We start from the raw sequence: 20,437 nt of genomic DNA on the forward strand, positions 1-20,437 counted from the left end.
ATACTAGCACTAGGATGATATGCAGAGAACAATCTTCACTGTGTGTGCTGTGTGCTTTGCATGTGTGGCCATTAAAGAGGATTTCATCCTCCCAATATTATATTAGCTAGTGTGCAGCCGTTTGGCTGACACTTTTAGACACCGGCCACAGTTACTACTGTAACTACGGTTCTAAGCCGTGTAAGTACTGGCCATAGTTTTTGGCCATAGTTACTACTGTAACTACGGTTCTATGCCGTGTAAGCACTGGCCATGGTTACTGCTGTAACTACGGCTCTGTGCTGTTCTCTTCTTTAGAAGCTAGTTATCTGGTCTTAAACATTTGTGTTTGACTTGATCTCGCTTGATTGTTAGCAGCAGCCGCTTGGCTAACGTCTTGCGTGTACTGTTAAGCTTCATTATTTAACTCAGCTGGTGAAGGCAGTGCTCTCGCTCCCGCTCCCGGTAAACGTATTGTTTTGATTGTTAGCAGCAGCCGCTTGGCTGACGTCTTACGTGTATTGTTAAGCTTCATTATTTAACTCAGCCGGTGAAGGCAGTGCTCTTGCTCCCGGTAACGTATTGTTTTGATTGTTAGCAGCAGCCGCTTGGCTAACATCTTGCATGTTTCGTTAAAGCTTTTTCATTTAACTCACCTGGTGAAGGCAGTATTCTCGCTCCCCTTCCCGGTAACGTATTGCTCTGATTGTTAGCAGTGGCCGCTTGGCTAACATCCGGCGTGTTCTGTTGAGCTTCATTGTTTAACTCATCTAGTGAAGGCAGTGTTTTTCGCCCCTGCTCCTGGTAGACGTGCTGCTTGATTCTTGGCAGCAGCCGCCTGGCTAAACTGCCCCGTTAAGCTTCTTTATTTAATCCAGCTAGGTGAAGGCAGTGCTCTCGCTCCCGCTCCCTCTGCTAGTAACGTGGGTGTAGGTCATTCTCATCCCTCTCTGTGTTCGGCGAGTAGGAGCATTGCTTTACCCCTTCCGTTCAGCAGGTAGCCGGTGAAGGCTGTGTTCTCGCTCACGCTCCCGGGTACGCTGCACCTGGCATTCGTTATGAACTCAACCAGTGAAGGCAGTGTTCTCGCCCCCGCTCCTGGTAGACGTGTTGCTTGATTCTAGCAGCAGCCGCCCGGCTAAGCTGCCCCGTTAAGCTTCTTTATTTAATCCAGCTAGGTGAAGGCAGTGCTCTTGCTCTCGCTCCCTCTGCCGGTAACATGGGTGTAGTTACATCCCTCTTTGGGTTCGGCGAGTAGGAGCATTGCTCTACTCTTTCCGTTCAGCAGGTAGCTGGTGAAGGCTGTGTTCTCGCACCCGCTCCCGGGTACGCTGCACCTGGCATTCGTTATGAACTCAACCAGTGAAGGCAGTGTTCTCGCCCCCGCTCCTGGTAGACGTGTTGCTTGTTTCTAGCAGCAGCCGCCCGGCTAAGCTGTGATGTTAAACGTCTTTATTTAAATCCAGCTAGGTGAAGGCAGTGCTCTCGCTCCCGCTCCCTCTGCCGGTAACATGGGTGTAGTTACATCCCTCTTTGTGTTCGGCAAGTAAGAGCATTGCTCTACTCTTTCCGTTCAGCAGGTAGCTGGGGAAGGCTGTGTTCTCGCGCCCACTCCCGGCTACGCTGCATCTGCCTACCTACAGACTGGCTCATTCATGTAGCCTGTATGGCTTCTTTTGAGCCCGAGGACGGCCATGACCGCTGCTCCCCTCTGCCTTGGCCTCGAGCATTTGAGGGAGGGTCTCACGCAAAGCGCCTGCATGAGCTGTATATTCATGCCTCGGGCGCTCAGAGTGGCTAGAGTCGCAGAGGTGGTACCTCTCCTCGTCACAACTTCCTCCAGCTCAGTCTGGCCGTTCCCGGCGACTTGATGGAGGGATGGCTATGGGCCGCTCACCCCCGAGGAGGCTTCCCACTCCTCTGCTCAGAGCTCTCTGCAGGGCACGGAGGACGCCTCCATGGCGGCCATTATTCGTGCGGCCCTGGTACGCTTGCAGCTTCAGGTTCCGCAGGCCGACTCGGCTCAGGCTAGCGCCTTCTTCAGGCATAACCCTGCCCTCTTTTCACTCTCACTGTTTCTCCTTTAGAGGAGTACCTGAGGGAGCTCCATGCTGATACTGGCTGTCTCTACCTCTCTGCAGCAGGTTCCGGCTGAGCCTTCTTTGCTGGGCCTCAGTGAGGCCTCACTGTAAGCCTTTGCCCTAATGTCTAGGGAATGGGGACGAGTTATGTCCTTATTGGTGCAGACTCCTCGCCAGGTTTGACCTGCTCAGTCACCACTGTCGGAGATATGTCCCCCGTAGTGTGTGAGTCGAGCCAGGGGAGCTGTTTGGGGCAGCTGTCCTGTAGCTAGGCAGCCCACTCCCAGCAGGCCCAGGGGCCCCTCTAGCAGCCGCTCTCAGCCACCAGCTTACAGTGGTGGTCTGCGCAGGTCCCAGCGGCCCACTCATCCACCTCCCGGGGGCTTTCGTGCCGCCGGCCTTCTAGGCGGCCTCGTGCCTCAGAGCCTTACCGGCGCCCCCCAGGGGCCTCCGGAGGCCGGGTGGTTAGGCCCCGAAACTCTCAGCAGCTGCTCAGTTACTGGGCTGTCTGTACTTCCGGCCCTTGGTGGCTTTCACCTTAACCCAGGGGTACGAACCGCAGTTCCGGCCACTAGCCTTCGGCCGGGCCAAAATGACAGTCATCAGCGATCTGGCAGAGGCCCTAGCTCTGGCCCAAGAGTTGTCCGTCCTTTTGTCCAAGGACGCAATCAAGCCAGTAGACCCTCTGCTTAGCCCAGGGGGTTCTACTCGGCGTACCTTCTCGTGAGCAAGAAAGTCGGCGGATTTCGCCTGATCTTGGACCTCAGAGGAATCAACAGATTCCTGAAGGTGCTGCCATTCTATATGCTGACCACAGCACATGCACAGGCGGAGTGGTTCTCAACCGTGGACTTGAGGGATGCCTACTTCCACTTGGGCCGGGCAACATGGTGCCTTATATTCAGTTCCTCCGGCCCTTGGGCAGACTGACGGCTGCCTCGGCCGTTGGGCCCTTTGGCCCGCTGTCATTGCGCCCTATGCAGATGTGGCTGAACAGCCTTCACTTGGACACCAAGTGGCACAGGCAAAGGAAAGTCAGGGCGTCGCAGCGCTGCCTCCACTCTCTGTCACACTGGAGGAGCAGGGCCCATCTCCTGATGGGCGTGCCCATGGGCGCCATCCCATCCCGCCAGGAGACCGTCACCATAGGTGCAGGTCTCTCAGGGTGGGGTGCAGTACGGCAGGGCATGACCGTTCAGGGTCAGTGGTCTGCCCAGGAGGGTGCACGCCATGTCAACGTGCTCGAGCTGTGGGCTGTGCAGCTTGCACTCACGCACTTTCTACACCAACTGGGGGGCAAGAATGTGCGTGTTCCTTGGAACAGCATGTACGTTGTTGCCCAGACAGCAGTCCCTTCTAGATAGTGGGCGTTCTCACTCCACTCTGAATTTATGTGGCTGCTATTTCTGCCCGACATATTCGGGTCGACTGCGCCACGGCAGGGTGCCACAGGTCGGTGTCCCTCTTCCTGAGAGGGGCTTTACGGCAGCATCCCCCTAGCACCCGAGGGCTCCGGTTTCGGACTTGCCCCTAGTGCTGGATGCCCTGTCATCTCCTCCCTTCGAGCCCCTAGCCCAGGTAGAGCTTAAGTGGCTGTCCCTTAAGGCAGCATTTCTGCTTGCCCTGACCTCAGGGAAACGAGTTGGAGAGCTACATGCCCTCTCCGTGAGCGATACATGCCTGATGTGGAACTCCGATGGCTCGGGTGTTGCCCTCTGGCCGAACGTGGCGTTACTGCCCAAAGTGCTTCCACTAGCCCACTCCAATCGGCCTATCCAGCTGGCGCGCTTTAACGTCCCACAGGAGAACGGCACGCCTGAGTTGCTGTGCCCTGTGCGTGCCCCAGAGGCGTATATTGGTGCTAGGGCCCATATACGACAGTCAGAGCAGCTCTTCATCTGCCATGGCGGCACGAGAAGGGGCTGTGCTCTCTCCAAACAGCGGCTGTTCCACTGGGTTGTGGATACAATCTCACATGCCTATGGGGCCAGTGGCCGCCCCCCGCCATCAGGGGTGAGATGTCACTCTACAAGGAGCATCTCAACGTCTTGGGCTGCCCTGAGAGGGGTGTCCCTGGAGACCATCTGCGCTGCGGCCTCGTGGGCATCGTCTGGCACATTCTCCAGGTTCTACCGGGTCAATGTCGCCACTCCCCATCCTTTGGGCGTGGTCCTGTTGCCGAACTCCGCTGCTTCCAGCTAGGTAAGCAAGGATTCGGATTCTTCATGACATGGTTGGTATAGTCATCCAGTGCTGAAAGCACCACAAAATAGAACGATAGTTACGTCTGTAACTACGGTTCTATGAGTCCCGGATGACCGCCAGAGTTTCCGGTCACTCAGAATTCTTGTGTGCTCGCGCGAAGATTCTGGGAACCGATCCACTAATGACGCCGGCCTATGTAGCCGTAGTCACGTGGGTCACAGGTGACTTTGTTGTTATTGGTACTCGAACTGCGCATGCGTGCGATGGACATATCCAGTGCTGAAAGCACCACCTCTGGCGGTCATCCGGGACTCATAGAACCATAGTTACAGCCGTAACTATCGTTATTGACACTATCAGTTTTTTACACACAGAAATTAGAAATTAGAATCTGCTGACTTATTCAATAATAATGTTCAAAAAGCTCTTTTTCCTCATACTGCCTGTGCTTTAGCACCTCTTTTCAACCTCTGTCTGAAACCAGAGCCCAGTCTGCTCTGATTGGTTAGCTGGCCGGCTCTGTTGTGACCACTTAGAGATGTCCCGCCCCTTAGCCTATCATGTATGATTGCGCTAGCCAATTGAAGTGGGGGTGTTACATACAGGGTTCATACACTTTTTCACCAATGATTTTCAATTACTTTTCCATGACTTCTCCATGACCTTTACCTAATTTTCCATGACCAAAAAAATGACTCTTTCTCAGCGGTACCACAGAAAATTGTTTATTTTAACATGGAACAGTAAAATAATAATAATCTAAAACAAATCAAATAGGCTTACTAGCTTCTACAGGCTAAAGCAACTAAAATCTCTCACCAGCAAAATACCTCGACAGTTAAATGCCATTTTATGTTTCATTACTATACGATACAGTATGTATTATCATTATAGTATTACTATTTCGGCGATTAGCTAAAATATAAATTATATTTGATGCAACTTTAGTTACATTTCCATGACTTTTCCAAAACTATGGAAAAAAATATTGTTTTCCATAACTTTTCCAGGGCCTGGAATTTGCCTTTGGAATTTCCGTGACTATTCCAGGTTTTTAATGACCGTAAGAACCCTGTACATAGTGATGTCATTATGTTGAAGGTGTACACAAAGGAGTCCAATTGGGGCGTATCAGGCAGGGGGGGAGTGTGTGGGATGGAAACTCCCTCTTGAGGGAACTTGGGGATTTTAGCCTTTGCAGAACATTTGCGTACATGCACAAAAACCTATACAGTATAACACACTGCAGGAAAGGGAAAACCCACAAAAGCATGATAGGGCCTCTTTAAAATTGTACTGTCTGCAGAACACATGCTTGGATTAGTTTTTTTTATTCCTCACCGTGTGCAGGATCTCCAGGAGCCGGAGGGACGTGTCCAGGAAACAGGTGAAGATTCTCTGCTCCACCGAGGGAATGCCCATCTTGTGCATCTGGAGCAGATAAACCACCACCCCCTTGTACAACTCAACCATCCGCTGGAAGACAGGGGGCTCGAAAGTAGACCACCAGTTTCCTGAAGCAAATACAAGACCAAACAGAGAGTGAAAAAGCAGAAAGCGGCAGAGAAATGGTTGCACCGTGTGTGGGGTAAACAATCCTCATCCTACCTAGCACCTTCAGCGGAGTCTCTTTCAGACTGAGGAGTGATTTGGCAAATGGGATAGCGATGGTCACGTAATTGTTTCTGTCGCTGAAGAGAGGACATTCAGGGAGAGTGAGGTAGAGTCTCAGGGCTTCAATGTCTGGAGGAGAGTTGCTTAGTCTGGGAATTAGGTTCTTCTCCAGACTGGCAGCAATCTGAGGGGGCAGAGGAAAAGATAAAGGTGTGTTATTATTGATTTCATAATTAGTAATAAATGTTTCTCTTGTGTTTGTTTGATAAACACTGAGAAGCTGGTGGGGCAAAGTGCAATAATTACATACTCAGGCAGAGTTAAGAAAATAATAACCATGGGCCCCAACAAGGGAGGTGCCCAAAAAAAGCTTTGGTATAAAAGTTAATTAAAGGCACTGTTGGGGAAATATTTTTCAAGGCCCCTAACTTTGACCCAGTTTATCAGTTCATACTGTCCTGACTGAGCACACGCACCTGTAACCTTGGTTGCTGTGCTCTCTTTGTTTTGTCTCCCTGTTCCTGCCTGTTGGCGTCAGCTGATAGAGGTGTTAGGATTCTATCTTGTTATGCACAATGTTGATTATTCTCTCTGAACTAGCTAAATACATGGGTCTGGGGTAGAGTTCTTCAGAATTGACGTGGCAACTCTACCGTGAAGTCAGAACCTCTGGCTCTTGGACTTGTTTTGTGAATTCTCTGGCCGAAGCTCCTAAATAAACCATCAGTGTTTGCCATCAAAGATCCAGCTCACCCCGTGTCTCCTTCCTGAGTCGGTGACTCACAAAGCATTGCTACACAGAAGTTTCCCCTACAGGCACAATAATCTATGTTTTTAATTAGGTGTATCACGATGTAACAGTATTGATGATAACTGTGATATTTAAACGAAAAAATGAAATAAATATACCATGTTAATTATACACACAAGATAACTTTATGTACATGTACTGTATAAGAAGGGGAAATGGAACTACTGATGCAACTTATGTTACACTCTATCCTCACAGGGCTCGACATTAAGGACTGCCCGATGGCCCGGGGCCATCTAGTATTTAGCTCGGGCCATGAAGCCTCACCTGCTGGTTGCCCGATCGGGCAATCTATTATGCCAGTATCATGCAGCTCGCGGATCCAGTAATGAGTGACCCGACAGTAAAACTAAACATATCTATAACTAGTTTAGGTAGTTTGAGAGGTAATTAAAATAGCTACGTGTGATATTCTAACCTGAAGTGTGTGTTTTGTTCCGCTCACCGCTGCATGTGATCATGCAGAGCTGCGTGTCGACTCTTCAGCAGCAGCAGCTGATCTCTCTCTCCCGTCAGATTAGACTTCACTCGCGTTTATGTCCATATCAATCAGATCCATCTAGTTTTAGCTAATGATATGACTACCTGCTTATTAAAAGACACCGTGACCTAAACTATGCAACTGGGTGAGGCCACAAAGTATAGCGCAGCATTATGCATTTGTTTACATGCCCACCGGAACCCCGAGGCATTAGCAACAGATCAACGCACAATCAACCCATACAGCACATCTCTTTCTCCACATTAAGTGTTACACATTAGAATTGACTACTCTTGTCTGTCACATACTCTTGTTGTCTGTCACATAAGTGGCGCAACTGAAGCGGTATTGCGCTAAAGGGAAATTATTTTGACCGGACATTTTGACCGAAGAGATTTAGATTTGCTTGCTAACGGGAACTCTGATGTCGCCATTGTGTGTGCTTCGCGGATGCACTCGGCTGCTTGGTCAGCTTCTGGATGAGGAGGCATTCCTTCGACCAACTTACAGTAGATAACATTACAAACATTTTTTAACAGGGGCCATAATAGCGTAAATAATGTTTGTTTTGGCAGTTATAACTTACAATTGAAATTGTAATATTGTGGTGGTTCATCTTATAATTCAGTCTAGAGAATGCACCAGACAGCATCCAAGACCTGCAAAAATCGAAATGTTCTTGGGGGAGGCCCCCCAAACCCTTCGTGCGTCATTTCGTCCGCACGCATTTTTCAGGGCAATCTCTATTGGGCTCAGGGCCATCTGTAAATTAGCTTAGATGGCCCACAGGGCCATCTCCCAAAATCCTTAATGTCATGCACTGCCTCATCTCAACTAAATCCAACTATTTCCAGGCACAAAATAAAAATGATATGAGAATTTTAAAGTCGGGACAATCGCAGTTCAACAAATCTGAGAAATATTGTTACAGTCTTATATAAACATACATGGACAATTATTATGTAATTGTTGCAATAAACTATTGCATAAGGTGCCCCAACTACAGGATATGTTTGTGATTACTGACCTGCTGAGCGATCTCATGGTGATCTTGTTGGACCACTCTGTGCAACAGGAGGCGAGCCATGCTCAGATCCACCCCCGAACATTTACTGCTGGTGCTGTAGTGATCTGGATTACTGTGTGAAAGAAACAGTCAGTTAATATGAGACTGACTCAATCAAAAAAGTAAAAAGACCTCCACTAATTAAAAAGGAAATGTAAATCTGACATGAATATGACCTTGAATAAAAACCACGAAGAGGGTCGAGATAAAAAATCCATACAGCATAATCTCTGTAGTATGTCTAACACTTTCAGTTAACCACCGGTAATCCTCAATTAAGACATACTGTATATCAGACATTGAATTAAAAATATAATAACTGTAGATGAGAATGGTTCTGTCACCTCGTTGAGAGAAATGATCCGTTGAGGCAGCTTGCTGAGGAGAACACGAGTTCAATCTCACTGAAGGAATCATGAAAGGCAAGTTATTAGTGTTAGCACACATTTTAATGAGAAGATCTCCACAAGATACTGAATCATGAAAAAGTGTCCAACTGTAAATGTCCACAATGAACTAAAAGTAACAATAACATGTTAGACAGGGTTTGAGGGAGGAGAGGACTTTACTTGGAGATTTCTATTGGGAGTCGTCCTGGGGAGTAGTTGCACCACTTGTGTATGATCTCCTGATTCAAGATGCAGATCCTCCTGTGGGGGTCTGGTATCCTCACATCGTCTTTGTCCTGGAGTTTCAACAACATTAAGTCTGAGGAAATTAAATTAACTTGCAAAAGAGATTTTAATAAATCGGAAATCATGTGCAAAAACGAAAAGGTTTTCCATTAAAACCAGGTTGCATCTTGAGAAATTTCGACTGTTTAAAACAATATAGAAGACGCTCTACTTGAACCCATCAACAAATAAGCTCATGCTCCTCTATAGGCTTTTATAAACATGGCTAAATTATTAAAAAAACAAACATGTAATGCAATCCCAATTAATTTAAACAAATAATTATTTTGACATTACATTTTTTTTCATTATTTAAATAGTCCCATGCACCCTTTTTTCCCCAAATCAAAGGCTGCAAATTCATTTGATTGCATGTTAAAAGTAATGCAAATCTTGCAATTCTTTGGTGTGTAAGCAGCTCTTAGAATCCTCAACTAAATAACTCCTGAACACTTACATTGGCCGTGCAATAGTGAGCAAAGCTCTGGTCTCCTCCTGCGTAAATCCTCTTGACACAGTAGCCCGACTCAGAGTCTGCGATGTTATGTAATGACAGCAAGAATAAACGTGTGAATAGATGAGGAGGTAGGGATGGATCGTGGTACAACGTGGCATCTTAGAGATCCACCAAATATTTATAATAACATTACATAAAATGTTTCCTTACATTTAAGATTTGTGATCTGCGAGTTTGTTTTTTTAAATACTGCTGTTTTACTTCTTAGAAAATTCTCCATGCAGCTTTATTTAAAGTGTCTCACCTGTATCCATTGAAGAATTGGAGGCTCCCCAGGGGCCTTTGACAGGGGCCGGGTTTTTTCTGTTGCAAGTGGAGCGGGTACCAAGCTGCCCGTTACCAGCAAGCCCGAAAGCATCCATCTTTCCACAGGAGGGCGTGAAGGCCATCGTGTGCTGCCTAATAATTGTACAATTGTTTTAAAAATTGTAAAGAAATCCATTATAGCCATCTACCTATCACGCTGGTCATTTATATTACATTATGCGCATTGACATCAATACACACATGTAGTAATTACTCCATATTTGGAATAAAATGTGTTAAGAAATACACAGTCGATTTACCTTCCACATGAAATCTGCGTGACTACGTTTCCCATGAGCTCAAACACTTTCCTCGGGTTGATTTCATGGTTTGTAGAGTTGTGTCCGAGTTGTCCGTATCCTCCCGCTCCAAATGTAAACACACCTCCTTCCTGTAAAAGCAGAAACACCAGTTTTAACTGAACTTCCCGGGAACAAGACGACAAAGTGCAAAGTGTTACAAACACCACAGCATACAGGGCTGGAACTGAGTGAGAAGCATACAGGATGTAATCATGTTAGTGACTTCATCTGGTTATTCATGAATAGGAAACAGCTAAAGAACGCTACATGGCATCACAGGATATGTTATAATCTGCAAGTCTTAGATACAGACATATTCAGCTGGTAAACATAATGGTGGTTAAGCTCTTTATAGCCAAATTCTAGTAATTTTCTTCATTCATATTAATTATGATAGCATTTCTTAGCTGTTTTATTGATAGAATACGGGGGGAGACTTTTTTAGCTCCATGTTAAAATGACTGCCCAATTGTAAAGACATCTATTAGGTATTAAAGGACTACTTCCTCATATTACTGTTTTACAGCTGTTCACTGTAGATGTATACTTATCATAGTGCTACATTCCTTGTTTCATTCATTTTTTTCATTTGCAATTACTTTCTAGTTTATAATAATGTATTTAATCATTTATTTACGGTATATTCTATCATAAATTATTTGAACATGCACTGCTTTATTTTTACATTTTGTGTGCACTTGCATGTGTTCTTTTTATTTTTAATTGATATAAAATTGGCATTGTTGTTGTGATTCTGAGACTTTAGATTTCTATTTCCTGCTTCTTTGTCATTTGTGTGCATTTAAGAAAACATATCTTGAACTTTGACCTACTGCACTTAGCCTAATTATGCCATTCAATGTTATAACTAATGAGACATTAGCCCTTACTTACTTGTTCAGGTTAACCTTCATTTCAAAATGAGTGGTTAACAATATGACTACAATTTTAATTGTTTAAAATATGTCAGATGGACACCTTACCCTATTGTAAAGCTATGGGCTAAGTGGAGTACCTGTGAACCCATATCTCAGCAATTAAAGGTAGGGTAGGTCATTCACTTCAGAAAAACGTTTTGTTATATTCCATGGAATGCTCCCGATAGCAATGAATATATTAAAAGCTTTGACAATAAATACATTAAAAGATGTCATCTGTGGAAGCCATGGCGCTGTAAAAAGTACGCCCAATCATCTGAGCCGGCCCGGATAAAATAACTGGATGGCCTACCTGCCTGTCAGCCTTCCATCTGTGCACAAACTTATCTCGTGCCCTCATTGGTCATGTGCGCGTTCGTGTGTGTTGGAGGAGGGGCTCTGTAAGGAAGGCCAGATTTTCTTCGGCTGCGTACTTTCAAATTCTAGCGCACTCAAGCTGGTTTCTCCATTCTTACCTACCCTACCTTTAAGCTTTATAAGATCATCTTTACAATCGGGACTGATGGTTGGAAAAATAATAACACTTATTTGTTTTAAGTATACGTATATTAAAAGAATAAGGCAAAGGCTGTGAAAAAATATGAACTCACTGACACACATAACACTTCAGGTTTATCAAATAATCAAAAACGATATAACTTAACTTGGTCAGTGCTGCGGTGTGATCTTCTCCACAGGAGACATAAATCACTCTCTGCGATCTGAGGGACTTCAGCAGGGTTGGGTAAGAGCGATCTGAAAAAGACAATCTGACAATGAGTCTGACTTTATGGCCTAAGTGCTCACAGGTAGAAGTGTTAATTTAGGGGTGTGACCACCCACCGTTGCAGTCATTGAGACCCAGCTGACCGAACTTGTTGCGTCCCCAACCGAACACGGCTCCTGAGAGAGTGAGGGCGAAGCTGTGAGCCCCGCCTGCTGATATCTGAGTAAAAGGAACGCCCTGCAGAGACTGAATGATTTGGGGCGTTGAGATGCTCTGTCCGTTTATGCCTAGCCCAAGTTGTCCATATCGATTGTGGCCCCAGGAGAAGACTTGGCCCCCTATGAGGAGAATTAGACATAAAGTAGAAAGTTTTTACATGTGGGAAACATAATAAGCTGAAATAATTGTGCATTATGTTGGTACAAACCATCCTCACCTCTTGAAAGTGCATGGGAGTGCCAATACCCACAGGCTACCTGAGCTATTTGTATATCTGACAAACTCTTGATATTTCTGAAGAAGAAAGAAACAAGCATTGTTTGTTACAAACATTTTGTGATCTCATCATGTGTAGCACAATGGTATTAATACTGTGAGTTTGATATTTAGATGAACATGTTGATACATTTTGGTAATCGCTTTGATCATGACCAAAATCCCTGGATAAGATATATTTTAAAATAGTATAAACTATCTGCCAAAATGTGTCATTGAGTATTTTACACTGGAATTATAATTCATTTGTTATTCTAAATACATTTGCACAAGGTTGTACTTTAAATGTCCTTTTTTGAATGGTGCTGACCAATGAAAATTGCTTGTCAAAAAGGGAAAACACCTAAATAAAAAGGAGACTTATAGCATTACCAAGTCATGTTGTGGATTTGTATTTTCTTTAGAGTAGAATAAATATTTGACGGTTTTCTTTAGCAAAGTGCCTACATACAGATATATCATTAGAATATTCCTCGTAAGTGTAAACCTACCTGGTAATAAACCTGTTTCTGATTCTGATATTATGTAAGGGGAAAAGATTGAATCAACTAGTATTGATGTGGTCAGATAATACAAGTTGGGTATCAGTATCGGACATGAAAAAATGCTATGTAGCCATCACTAGTTTTAATTAAGTCTTAACGCAAAACAATCAAATCAGTAAATAAAAAAAAAGAGCCCACCTAGGCACACGAACACATTCTTCAAAGTTATTTAGGCCCAGCTGCCCATCTGAGCCCTGGCCCCAAGAGAACACCTGCCCTTTGTCATTCAAGGCGAGTGTATGGGACTCTCCACAGGACACCGCCAGTATGATCTGTGCATCCAGGGCCACTACCTGTTCTAATAGGACGCAAAGAGAAATTAGATGAATTATTTCCCCAAGTGGTATCATACAAAAATACAAATAATGATAAGATGTATATCACCAACCTGGTTTCTTCCTGCACTTCTCATGGCCCAGCTGCCCCAGGTCATTGCAGCCACAGGTGTACACTGTCCCATCCTCCAGCAGGAAGGCTGTGTGTCTGAGGCCACACCCCACATCGCACACTTTCTTCCCGTGGAAGAATTCACATTTTCGTGGCTCAACCACAATCTCTTCATCAATCCCACCCAAGCCTAGCTGTCCGTAGGAAGCATTTCCCCAGCACAGCATTGTAGTTTCCCCCTTTGGCTATGCAGGCCTGCAGGATCCCCGTCTCTGTGAAAACGAGAGAGACACCTCGGCTAATATAACGTTACAGAGCACATTCAGACACTTCAGGGTGCAGGGTACACCTCATCTGGTTTCACCTAGCAAGGTAGCCACTTAACGTTATGGCTATTAACATTATTGTACGCGTACTTGTTAATAGCTTATTTGATACCTTCAGGATGTAATAATATAAACATTACAAATATAATTAACTCAGAGCAGGTAAATCACATGTAAACAGATTAGCCAAGTAAGCTACAGTTAAATTAATGGTTAAATTAGTTAAGCTTAAATCACCGAACCACACGACTTCCGTATGGGGCGTCTGGATTTCAACGGCTAAACATGTCTTGAAAATGTACTGCTAAAATGTTGTACTTACACAGATTAAAAATAGATCGAGAAGAGTTCATATTTATGATGGCTGTCATAAAAAACAGTAACTGATATGTTTCTTCTGAGAAATGTTTTTAATATTCTAACCGGAAGTAGTATTCTTGTTCTGACAGGCGCACCGCGGAGACAGACAGCTAGCATGCATCTTGACGTTGGTTTACCCTGATGATCAGTCATAATGACCGAGGCAACTTGACTTAGTATAATTAGCTTTAGTTAACAGTATAGTTTAACAGTTAGGAATGGCAGTTAAAAATAATATCAATAAAAGCGTATAACACGTGGTAACATTGATAGACTAGCTTTACTCCAAAAGTGTTGTAATGTTAGCAAGCTAACGACAGTCACATCCCATCTAAATTAGCCTTATTAAGGTGGTTGCACAGCTATGTAAAATAAATTAAATATATGTTATTAATGTACGTCTTGTGAAGCAGTAACGTTGATCAAGTACATGGTGGTCCTTACGTTCAGTTTACTATGACATTAAAGGAAAATAGTAAATCTTACCAAACCCTCCAGATTTGACAAAGTTATTGTCTTCCAGGGTTTGCTCACTAGTTGGTCCGACTTTTAAAAACGCACATACCTGCACACTTTGAGTAAATAATATTAAAAGCCAACTGCTAGCTTGTTGTAAGAAAATCCTCCCCAATCCCTCCACTCCGGTATCTGTCAACAACTACTGTACAGGACTGGTGAAGAAAGCTGTCAAGTTAGCTGCACTAAGACTTTGAATATCCGGTTTTTACCTTAGAAACAAAACTCACATTGTAGTAGCATAGCAGTGAGGCGTGCAGGACCGTGACACGAATTTGTTTTCCAGTTTCACTAGCTACTGAGAGTACTCTCTGGATAATATTAACCCTTTTTAAATAATAGTTTAGTTTAAGAATAAGTGTGTTGGCTTTTACTTTGAAAGGGCAGACATGTAACCGGAGACGCTCCTGCTTTCACATACACTTGACTTTATTTTACTGAGAAATGTCGCGATGCATCCACAATGTTCTAGATGGGCACACGCGCATGCGCCCCTCTGCAGCTGCAAAATAACTTACTACTTTTTTATTATTTGAGTACTGCAAATAATGCTAAAGGTAACATAAGAATATTTTTCAAATATAAAAAGGTACAATGGAGTAGTGAAGTTAAACATCTACACTGTAAACACTATAGTTCTAGTTTTTAAACTGTACTATAATATACATATTTGTCTAACAATGTTTGTTGACCTTATGCAATTTTCTACTGAAAGGATTCATCTGCTGAATCAAATTGGCTTTTCAAAGACACAATTCAATCTTAAAAATGTCCAATAAGAATAAGGTAATGTGTTCTTTGAAACATTTGTCTCCCTCTAGTGGACGTTTAAAAAAGATCACTCAATATATCCCTAACCCTGTATGTTTTTATGAAAAAGGGAAGTCATGTGTGAATAAGTGTTTGATTTGACCATAGCACAACACTAACATCATATTTGCTTCTAACTGGGGAGAGTGGACCTATCTGTTATTGTAGTAATTAACAATTAATAAATACAATATTAAGTATAATATAAGTAAAAATCTTCAAATACTTTCTTTAATAAAGGTACCTGAATCACTGAAATATTGCGTGAGTACCCTCTATTACGTATCCTCAATATATTCTGGATTGTTAGACTGATATATTTACATGTTAAAATATATATATTTTTGGATCAGGTCCAGGTGGAGCTTAATTGAAAGATCTCATACTGTTTGACACTTTATACCAACGTATTGTATGTTATATTTTCAATTGAAATTAAAGTGACTAGAACAGTAGGATAAATGCTTTGTCAAAGTAAAAACTATACAATGTTCCATCTTAAATTTGGAGTAAATGTATAAAGTGAAATTAAATATAAGTAGGCCACTCAAATACATTACAAGTACTTTAAAACATGACTAAATTGCTTTACTACACTTGGAATTCAAATGAAGGTTGACTATTTTTGGTTATTATTATTATTAATTATTTAAATTGCCAATAACGGTCTATAGTACACTCATATTTATTCTGATGATAGTGTCTGAATTATAATGTATATTTGTATACTTGATCCATAGTGCATTTTCTAAAAGATGCTCTATACTGCTGTTAGTAATGTTTATACCTCCTTATAATGTTCATTGTGTAAATACATCAGCATCTTTCTGTCACATGTATATATATTTATATTATATAATACTTGAATAACTCACACTTTCTGCTTGTTTTGCACTTCTGGTTAGATGCAAACTGCATTTCGTTGTCTCGAAACTTGTGCTCTGTGCAATAACAATAGGGTTCAATTTAATCCAATACATTTTTACTTTCAATCAATACACTTCTAAATAAGGTCAGGTATAAAGTGAAATTAAATATAGGCCACTGAAGTATAATACAAGTAGCTCAAAACTGTACTCACAATTAAATTGCTTAACTACACTTACTATTAAAAGTGAGCTAGACTATTTTAAGTTAAAGAATGTGTTTACAGAATATCTTAACCCCAAAACATTATTTCCTTTAATCAATACACTTCTAAAACAGGTCAGGTATGGAATTTAAATGGCCGGGTGGTGATTCAACTCGTGTTTTTTTCCAATGTTTCTCAATGCTGCATTGCAATCTGAGATCATAGATCATGCGCCATCGACCGTCGTAACTCTTTTCTTTTGTTGCTATTTTCAGGTGACAGACATTCAAAACATCCAACGACGTTAACGCTGACAGGCAATGCCCTCTATTCACAATAACAGCCCATTCTACGCAGACTTATGCGTAACATCCCATGTGCCTGATGATTAACATCTTTCAGGTGTAACAACAGGTGCTTGTTCAAATCCTGTGTTTCCTGTATTGCTGGTTTTTCATGGGTTTCTCCCTTTGGACCTACGCACTGTGGTGTGATATCTCAGAGCAGGAGGAACTTTTTCACTCATAAGTTACAAATCAACGCAGAAGCAGGAAAGAACCAAGAGAAATAAAAATGTTGCAATTGCTGGGAGTAAGTAAAAAACTCTTTTACATGATCTTTATTCCTTTTATGTTAACTAATGGTCCAAAGAGGACTGTCATTTATGTAATATTGACATGTATTTTCTTTTAACATGTTCAGACGGTTGTTGGCCTACTCTTCATCATAATGTGCTTTTCCAAAGGACTCAAAGAGGTGAGTAATACAGAAGTACATCCTCCTTGTACATTGTTTTATGTTTTTTTAATTTTATTTAGAAAAATAATTAGACATACATATACATTTAAAGACTTCACCCAGCTGCTAAAGATTTGACCAGTTTAAGGAAGTAGGAAATAAGATGTGTTGCTCAGAAACAAAACTTATTATTTTCGTTGACAGGGAATTAAATCTCAAAGAAAACTATCTGAATCCCTTCCCAACAACAAGAAAGTAAGTAACCAAACTAAGTTAAATGATTGTTGTTTATAATAACTGAGAGGACATATTTAACATTCCTTTCTTCAGCAGAAGGATCTGAGCGAAGAAGACGTGCAATTGTTGGCAAGGATCCTTTCAGTTGGATTGGTCGATGCAGATCCAAACTATCTCCACCATCTTAAATGCTACAGAGACTTACGTGGTCCCTGATCTTCTTTCAAATAAAAAAACCAAGGCCAAATACCGCAATATATTGACAGCATACTGCTATTCCTGGATTTATCCTTGGAGTTGTGATGGCACCAAATCAAGGCTACTCTGCATTTTGTTTTGGATACCACAAGTCAAGCGATTCCTGCCTCCAGATGTTCCATGATAATGGAAAACATGCACTTTATTCAGGTCACTCATAACATTGAAAAACGATTATGGAATGTCCTCCCCTTTGTGTGGAGGAGAAGTGAATGGCGCTGTTAATGGATGTGATGATGCTGATGGTGAATACTGACTGCCTCACTGTATACTTTTTGAAAAACAGCCACTGATATCATACATTCAACATTCATCTCTTTTCATATGATAATGAATATATAGAAAAAGGCATAACTTGTGAAGTTGTTTTTAAGTGGAACTTGCTTTACTATGCTTGCTTTAAATTGCTTTACTCAAGTGTACATGCCATGTTTAATACCCGTTTGTTGAGCTGTAAAATGTAATTTTACCTCAAAACTTGATGTGTAATTTAGCTGTTGTACAGTTTCTGCCCATAATAGACCATTTTAAGTGAGACTATGTAACTTTCCTGAACAGCAGCTGAGGCCACACTTGAAACAGATGGACAATTGCTAATTAAGTTTTAAGCTAAATGCTAAACAGTTGTTTACTGCTTGCTAGACAGTAGCACTAAGCTAAACAGTAGCATTTAGCTACACAATGTAGCGTTTAGCCAAATGTTTTGAATAGAAAGTAAAGAACAAGCATCAAATGACACAAAGTACCATAAGTAAAAGCATTCATTTAGTATTAGTATATACTTTATTATTTAAATATCATTATTGATGTATACTGTGTTCATCACTTCGATGTTGCAGCTGGTAAAGAAGGGGCTTGTTTTTGAATTACTTATATATACTGCCTGGTAACTTTTGCGAAGGGATCAATTATGTTATAGTAATATGATACATTTTTGTTTTGTCATTATATTTTGTATTCTCATTCTGGAGCTTCAAAATAACTTAAGTTATCAGATATATGTCGTGCAAAAGTGCAATATTTTCAGCTAAGATGTATTTGAGCAGAAGTAGCATGATATGGAAATACTCTAGCAAAGTACAAGTATGACAAAATTCGAACTGAAGAACATAACTTGATATCATGTTGAGTAACTGTAGATAGTAATGTAAAGTTAGTGTCCACCACTGGTCATGTCCTTACCTAGAGTAAAGGAGACAAAAGGGAGAGATTAAACACAAATGAACTTGTAGACCTATGTTTTTATCCATTTATAAACTTAATGTGTCTTACTCCAGAAGTGGCTGTTGAGCTTGTTTCCTAGCAGGTAGAGCAACACCACCAGAGACATGTTGAAAAAGAAGAGGCCCACCAGACCAGGTGTGCTGAAGTGTGCAAGAAGGGGATACACCCAAATCCCCACTGACAAGTACACCCATATAATCCTGCAGAACATGTTAAGAGAAAAAAAAAAGTGAAACTGCATACTGTATCTGTCAGAACAACTTGCACAGTCTTGTCTCTTGAACTATTTTTCTTGTGGAAACATTTAGTCGCATAGCTTCCACCCACTAAAACTGACAACACTGATTGTAACAGCACAAAAAAATACTTAAAAAAGGTAGCATTAAGGTATGTGAGCCAACTGAAGGTTCAAAGTTACCCCTCAAGGTTCTGCATTGGACTAGTCCAGACAAGTAAGAGTAAGAAATTAGACACAGTTAGACACTGATTTACTTTTAGCTGCATTAAAACAATAATAAGACTGCGCCATGTTTAAAATGAAAGATGTTAAATCAAGAAGGATTCCGCTATGATATATGTGTGTTCACTATATGCCTAATAAAAGTTTTTTTTGTCATGATTGTGCAGAATGTGCTGACTCAACACTTACCAAAATAAGTAGGCCGCACCCACACCTCCTAATGCTTGCAGTGCATGCTTTGTCTGTGGGTAGATGTGAGGCTGCACCACCACTTCTCCGAGTAAAAAAGGAAGGACAAGTGTGTGCTGAGAAAACAATTTGGGGATAATTCATTAGTAAGAGTGATGGATTATGACAAGAGAATGAAGATTTTTTTACATAAGTTTGTTAAAAATACAGGTTAATGCACCATAGCGTGGTTCATCCAGGGAGGAAAGAAAGTGTCAATGGTTGCTGGGTAGACTAATTCTCTGTCATAGGCAAAGATCGTCCAGAAAAGTATAACAACGAACTAAAGGAAAAACACAGAACAATAGGGAGTTAATGTGTAGCACAATTCTTTTTTTATGGTTAACAATGTATGGAAGTGTTTTGTGTTTCTCACCGTGCCAACAGGGAATGCAAAGACAGAGAAGAGAAGGTCTTTACATCTGTTCAGAGTACTCTCTGCCTTGTTACCAGCTTGTAGATCACTCAGTGCCGCCACTCCAAAGAATAACATTTGTAATAACTGGAATATTGAAAGCAAACTTATCGTTTACCATTACCTTAATGTTGAAAATGTCTAACAAATGTGCTTTAGATATTATTGTACTCACCAAATTCAAAAAAGTAAGGTACTTCCAAGGTCCCCCATACACAAAGATTCCTGGTGGTAACTGCTCTCCATCCTTAGCAGCGAGATTCTTCACAACAAAAGCATACCAGCTGAATGCTGCGATGTGGTAAACTCTCCTTATGGTTAAAGTCATTCTAATATAAACGTATACTGAGCCCTGACAAGCAACAAAAATGAATTAAACACTGACAAAATAACTAGTCTTTAAAGCATTCCTTCAAACTGTTGTTTCTTTGGGCAGAGAATGTTCTTTAAAGATTAGTGTAATGCAGCACAAGCTTATCAAGACCTTTGTAAGCAGCGGAGACAAGAGGCCCACTGTTTTCTAATGAAACATAGGAGTCCTTCTTTCATCATAACCAATGCCATAGCATGTGACCGTGCACAATTTCAATTACAGAAAGGGCTTAAAGGGTTACTTACAGTGTTTTGCGAGAAAAGCCCCCATTCAGCACCAAGAGTGTTGTTTAGTAGTTGAATTGTGACTTCAT

The 20,437-nt window shown here is 42.0% G+C and overlaps 2 protein-coding genes and 1 long non-coding RNA gene across 4 annotated transcripts in view; 1 reads left to right on the forward strand and 2 right to left on the reverse strand.

Annotated features, from left to right (window-relative positions):
• The window catches only part of herc4 (HECT and RLD domain containing E3 ubiquitin protein ligase 4), a 26,573-nt gene extending 12,105 nt beyond the window's left edge, over positions 1-14,468 (reverse strand). For both annotated transcript variants that reach the window (XM_079688715.1, XM_079688714.1), the window contains exons 1-14: positions 14,280-14,468; positions 13,109-13,379; positions 12,859-13,018; positions 12,117-12,193; positions 11,797-12,018; positions 11,618-11,709; positions 9,995-10,125; positions 9,673-9,827; positions 9,369-9,445; positions 8,807-8,922; positions 8,582-8,641; positions 8,199-8,310; positions 5,874-6,063; positions 5,607-5,779 (exon numbers count right to left, since the gene is read on the reverse strand). In XM_079688715.1, the coding sequence (XP_079544841.1) occupies positions 5,607-5,779; positions 5,874-6,063; positions 8,199-8,310; positions 8,582-8,641; positions 8,807-8,922; positions 9,369-9,445; positions 9,673-9,827; positions 9,995-10,125; positions 11,618-11,709; positions 11,797-12,018; positions 12,117-12,193; positions 12,859-13,018; positions 13,109-13,334 (1,791 nt within the window). In that variant the 5' untranslated portion in view covers positions 13,335-13,379; positions 14,280-14,468. The remainder of the gene's footprint in view (positions 1-5,606; positions 5,780-5,873; positions 6,064-8,198; positions 8,311-8,581; positions 8,642-8,806; positions 8,923-9,368; positions 9,446-9,672; positions 9,828-9,994; positions 10,126-11,617; positions 11,710-11,796; positions 12,019-12,116; positions 12,194-12,858; positions 13,019-13,108; positions 13,380-14,279) is intronic.
• Positions 14,469-16,648: 2,180 nt separating this feature from the next.
• LOC307042162 lies at positions 16,649-18,703 on the forward strand. The gene is made up of 4 exons (XR_013809026.1): positions 16,649-16,782; positions 16,894-16,947; positions 17,134-17,184; positions 17,260-18,703. It is a non-coding gene; the product is annotated as an uncharacterized lncRNA (long non-coding RNA).
• On the reverse strand, positions 18,466-20,207 carry LOC307042161 (androgen-dependent TFPI-regulating protein). The gene is made up of 6 exons (XM_079685886.1): positions 19,927-20,207; positions 19,713-19,838; positions 19,518-19,619; positions 19,298-19,413; positions 18,697-18,848; positions 18,466-18,606 (listed from the first exon to the last, which is right to left on the reverse strand). The coding sequence occupies exons 1-6, from the start codon at positions 20,077-20,079 to the stop codon at positions 18,578-18,580; spliced, it is 678 nt and encodes a 225-aa protein (XP_079542012.1). The 5' UTR covers positions 20,080-20,207; the 3' UTR covers positions 18,466-18,577.
• Positions 20,208-20,437: the final 230 nt, after the last annotated feature.

Source organism: Notothenia rossii, assembly GCF_949606895.1.
Source record: "Notothenia rossii genome assembly, chromosome: 6".
Lineage (NCBI taxonomy): Eukaryota > Metazoa > Chordata > Actinopteri > Perciformes > Nototheniidae > Notothenia > Notothenia rossii.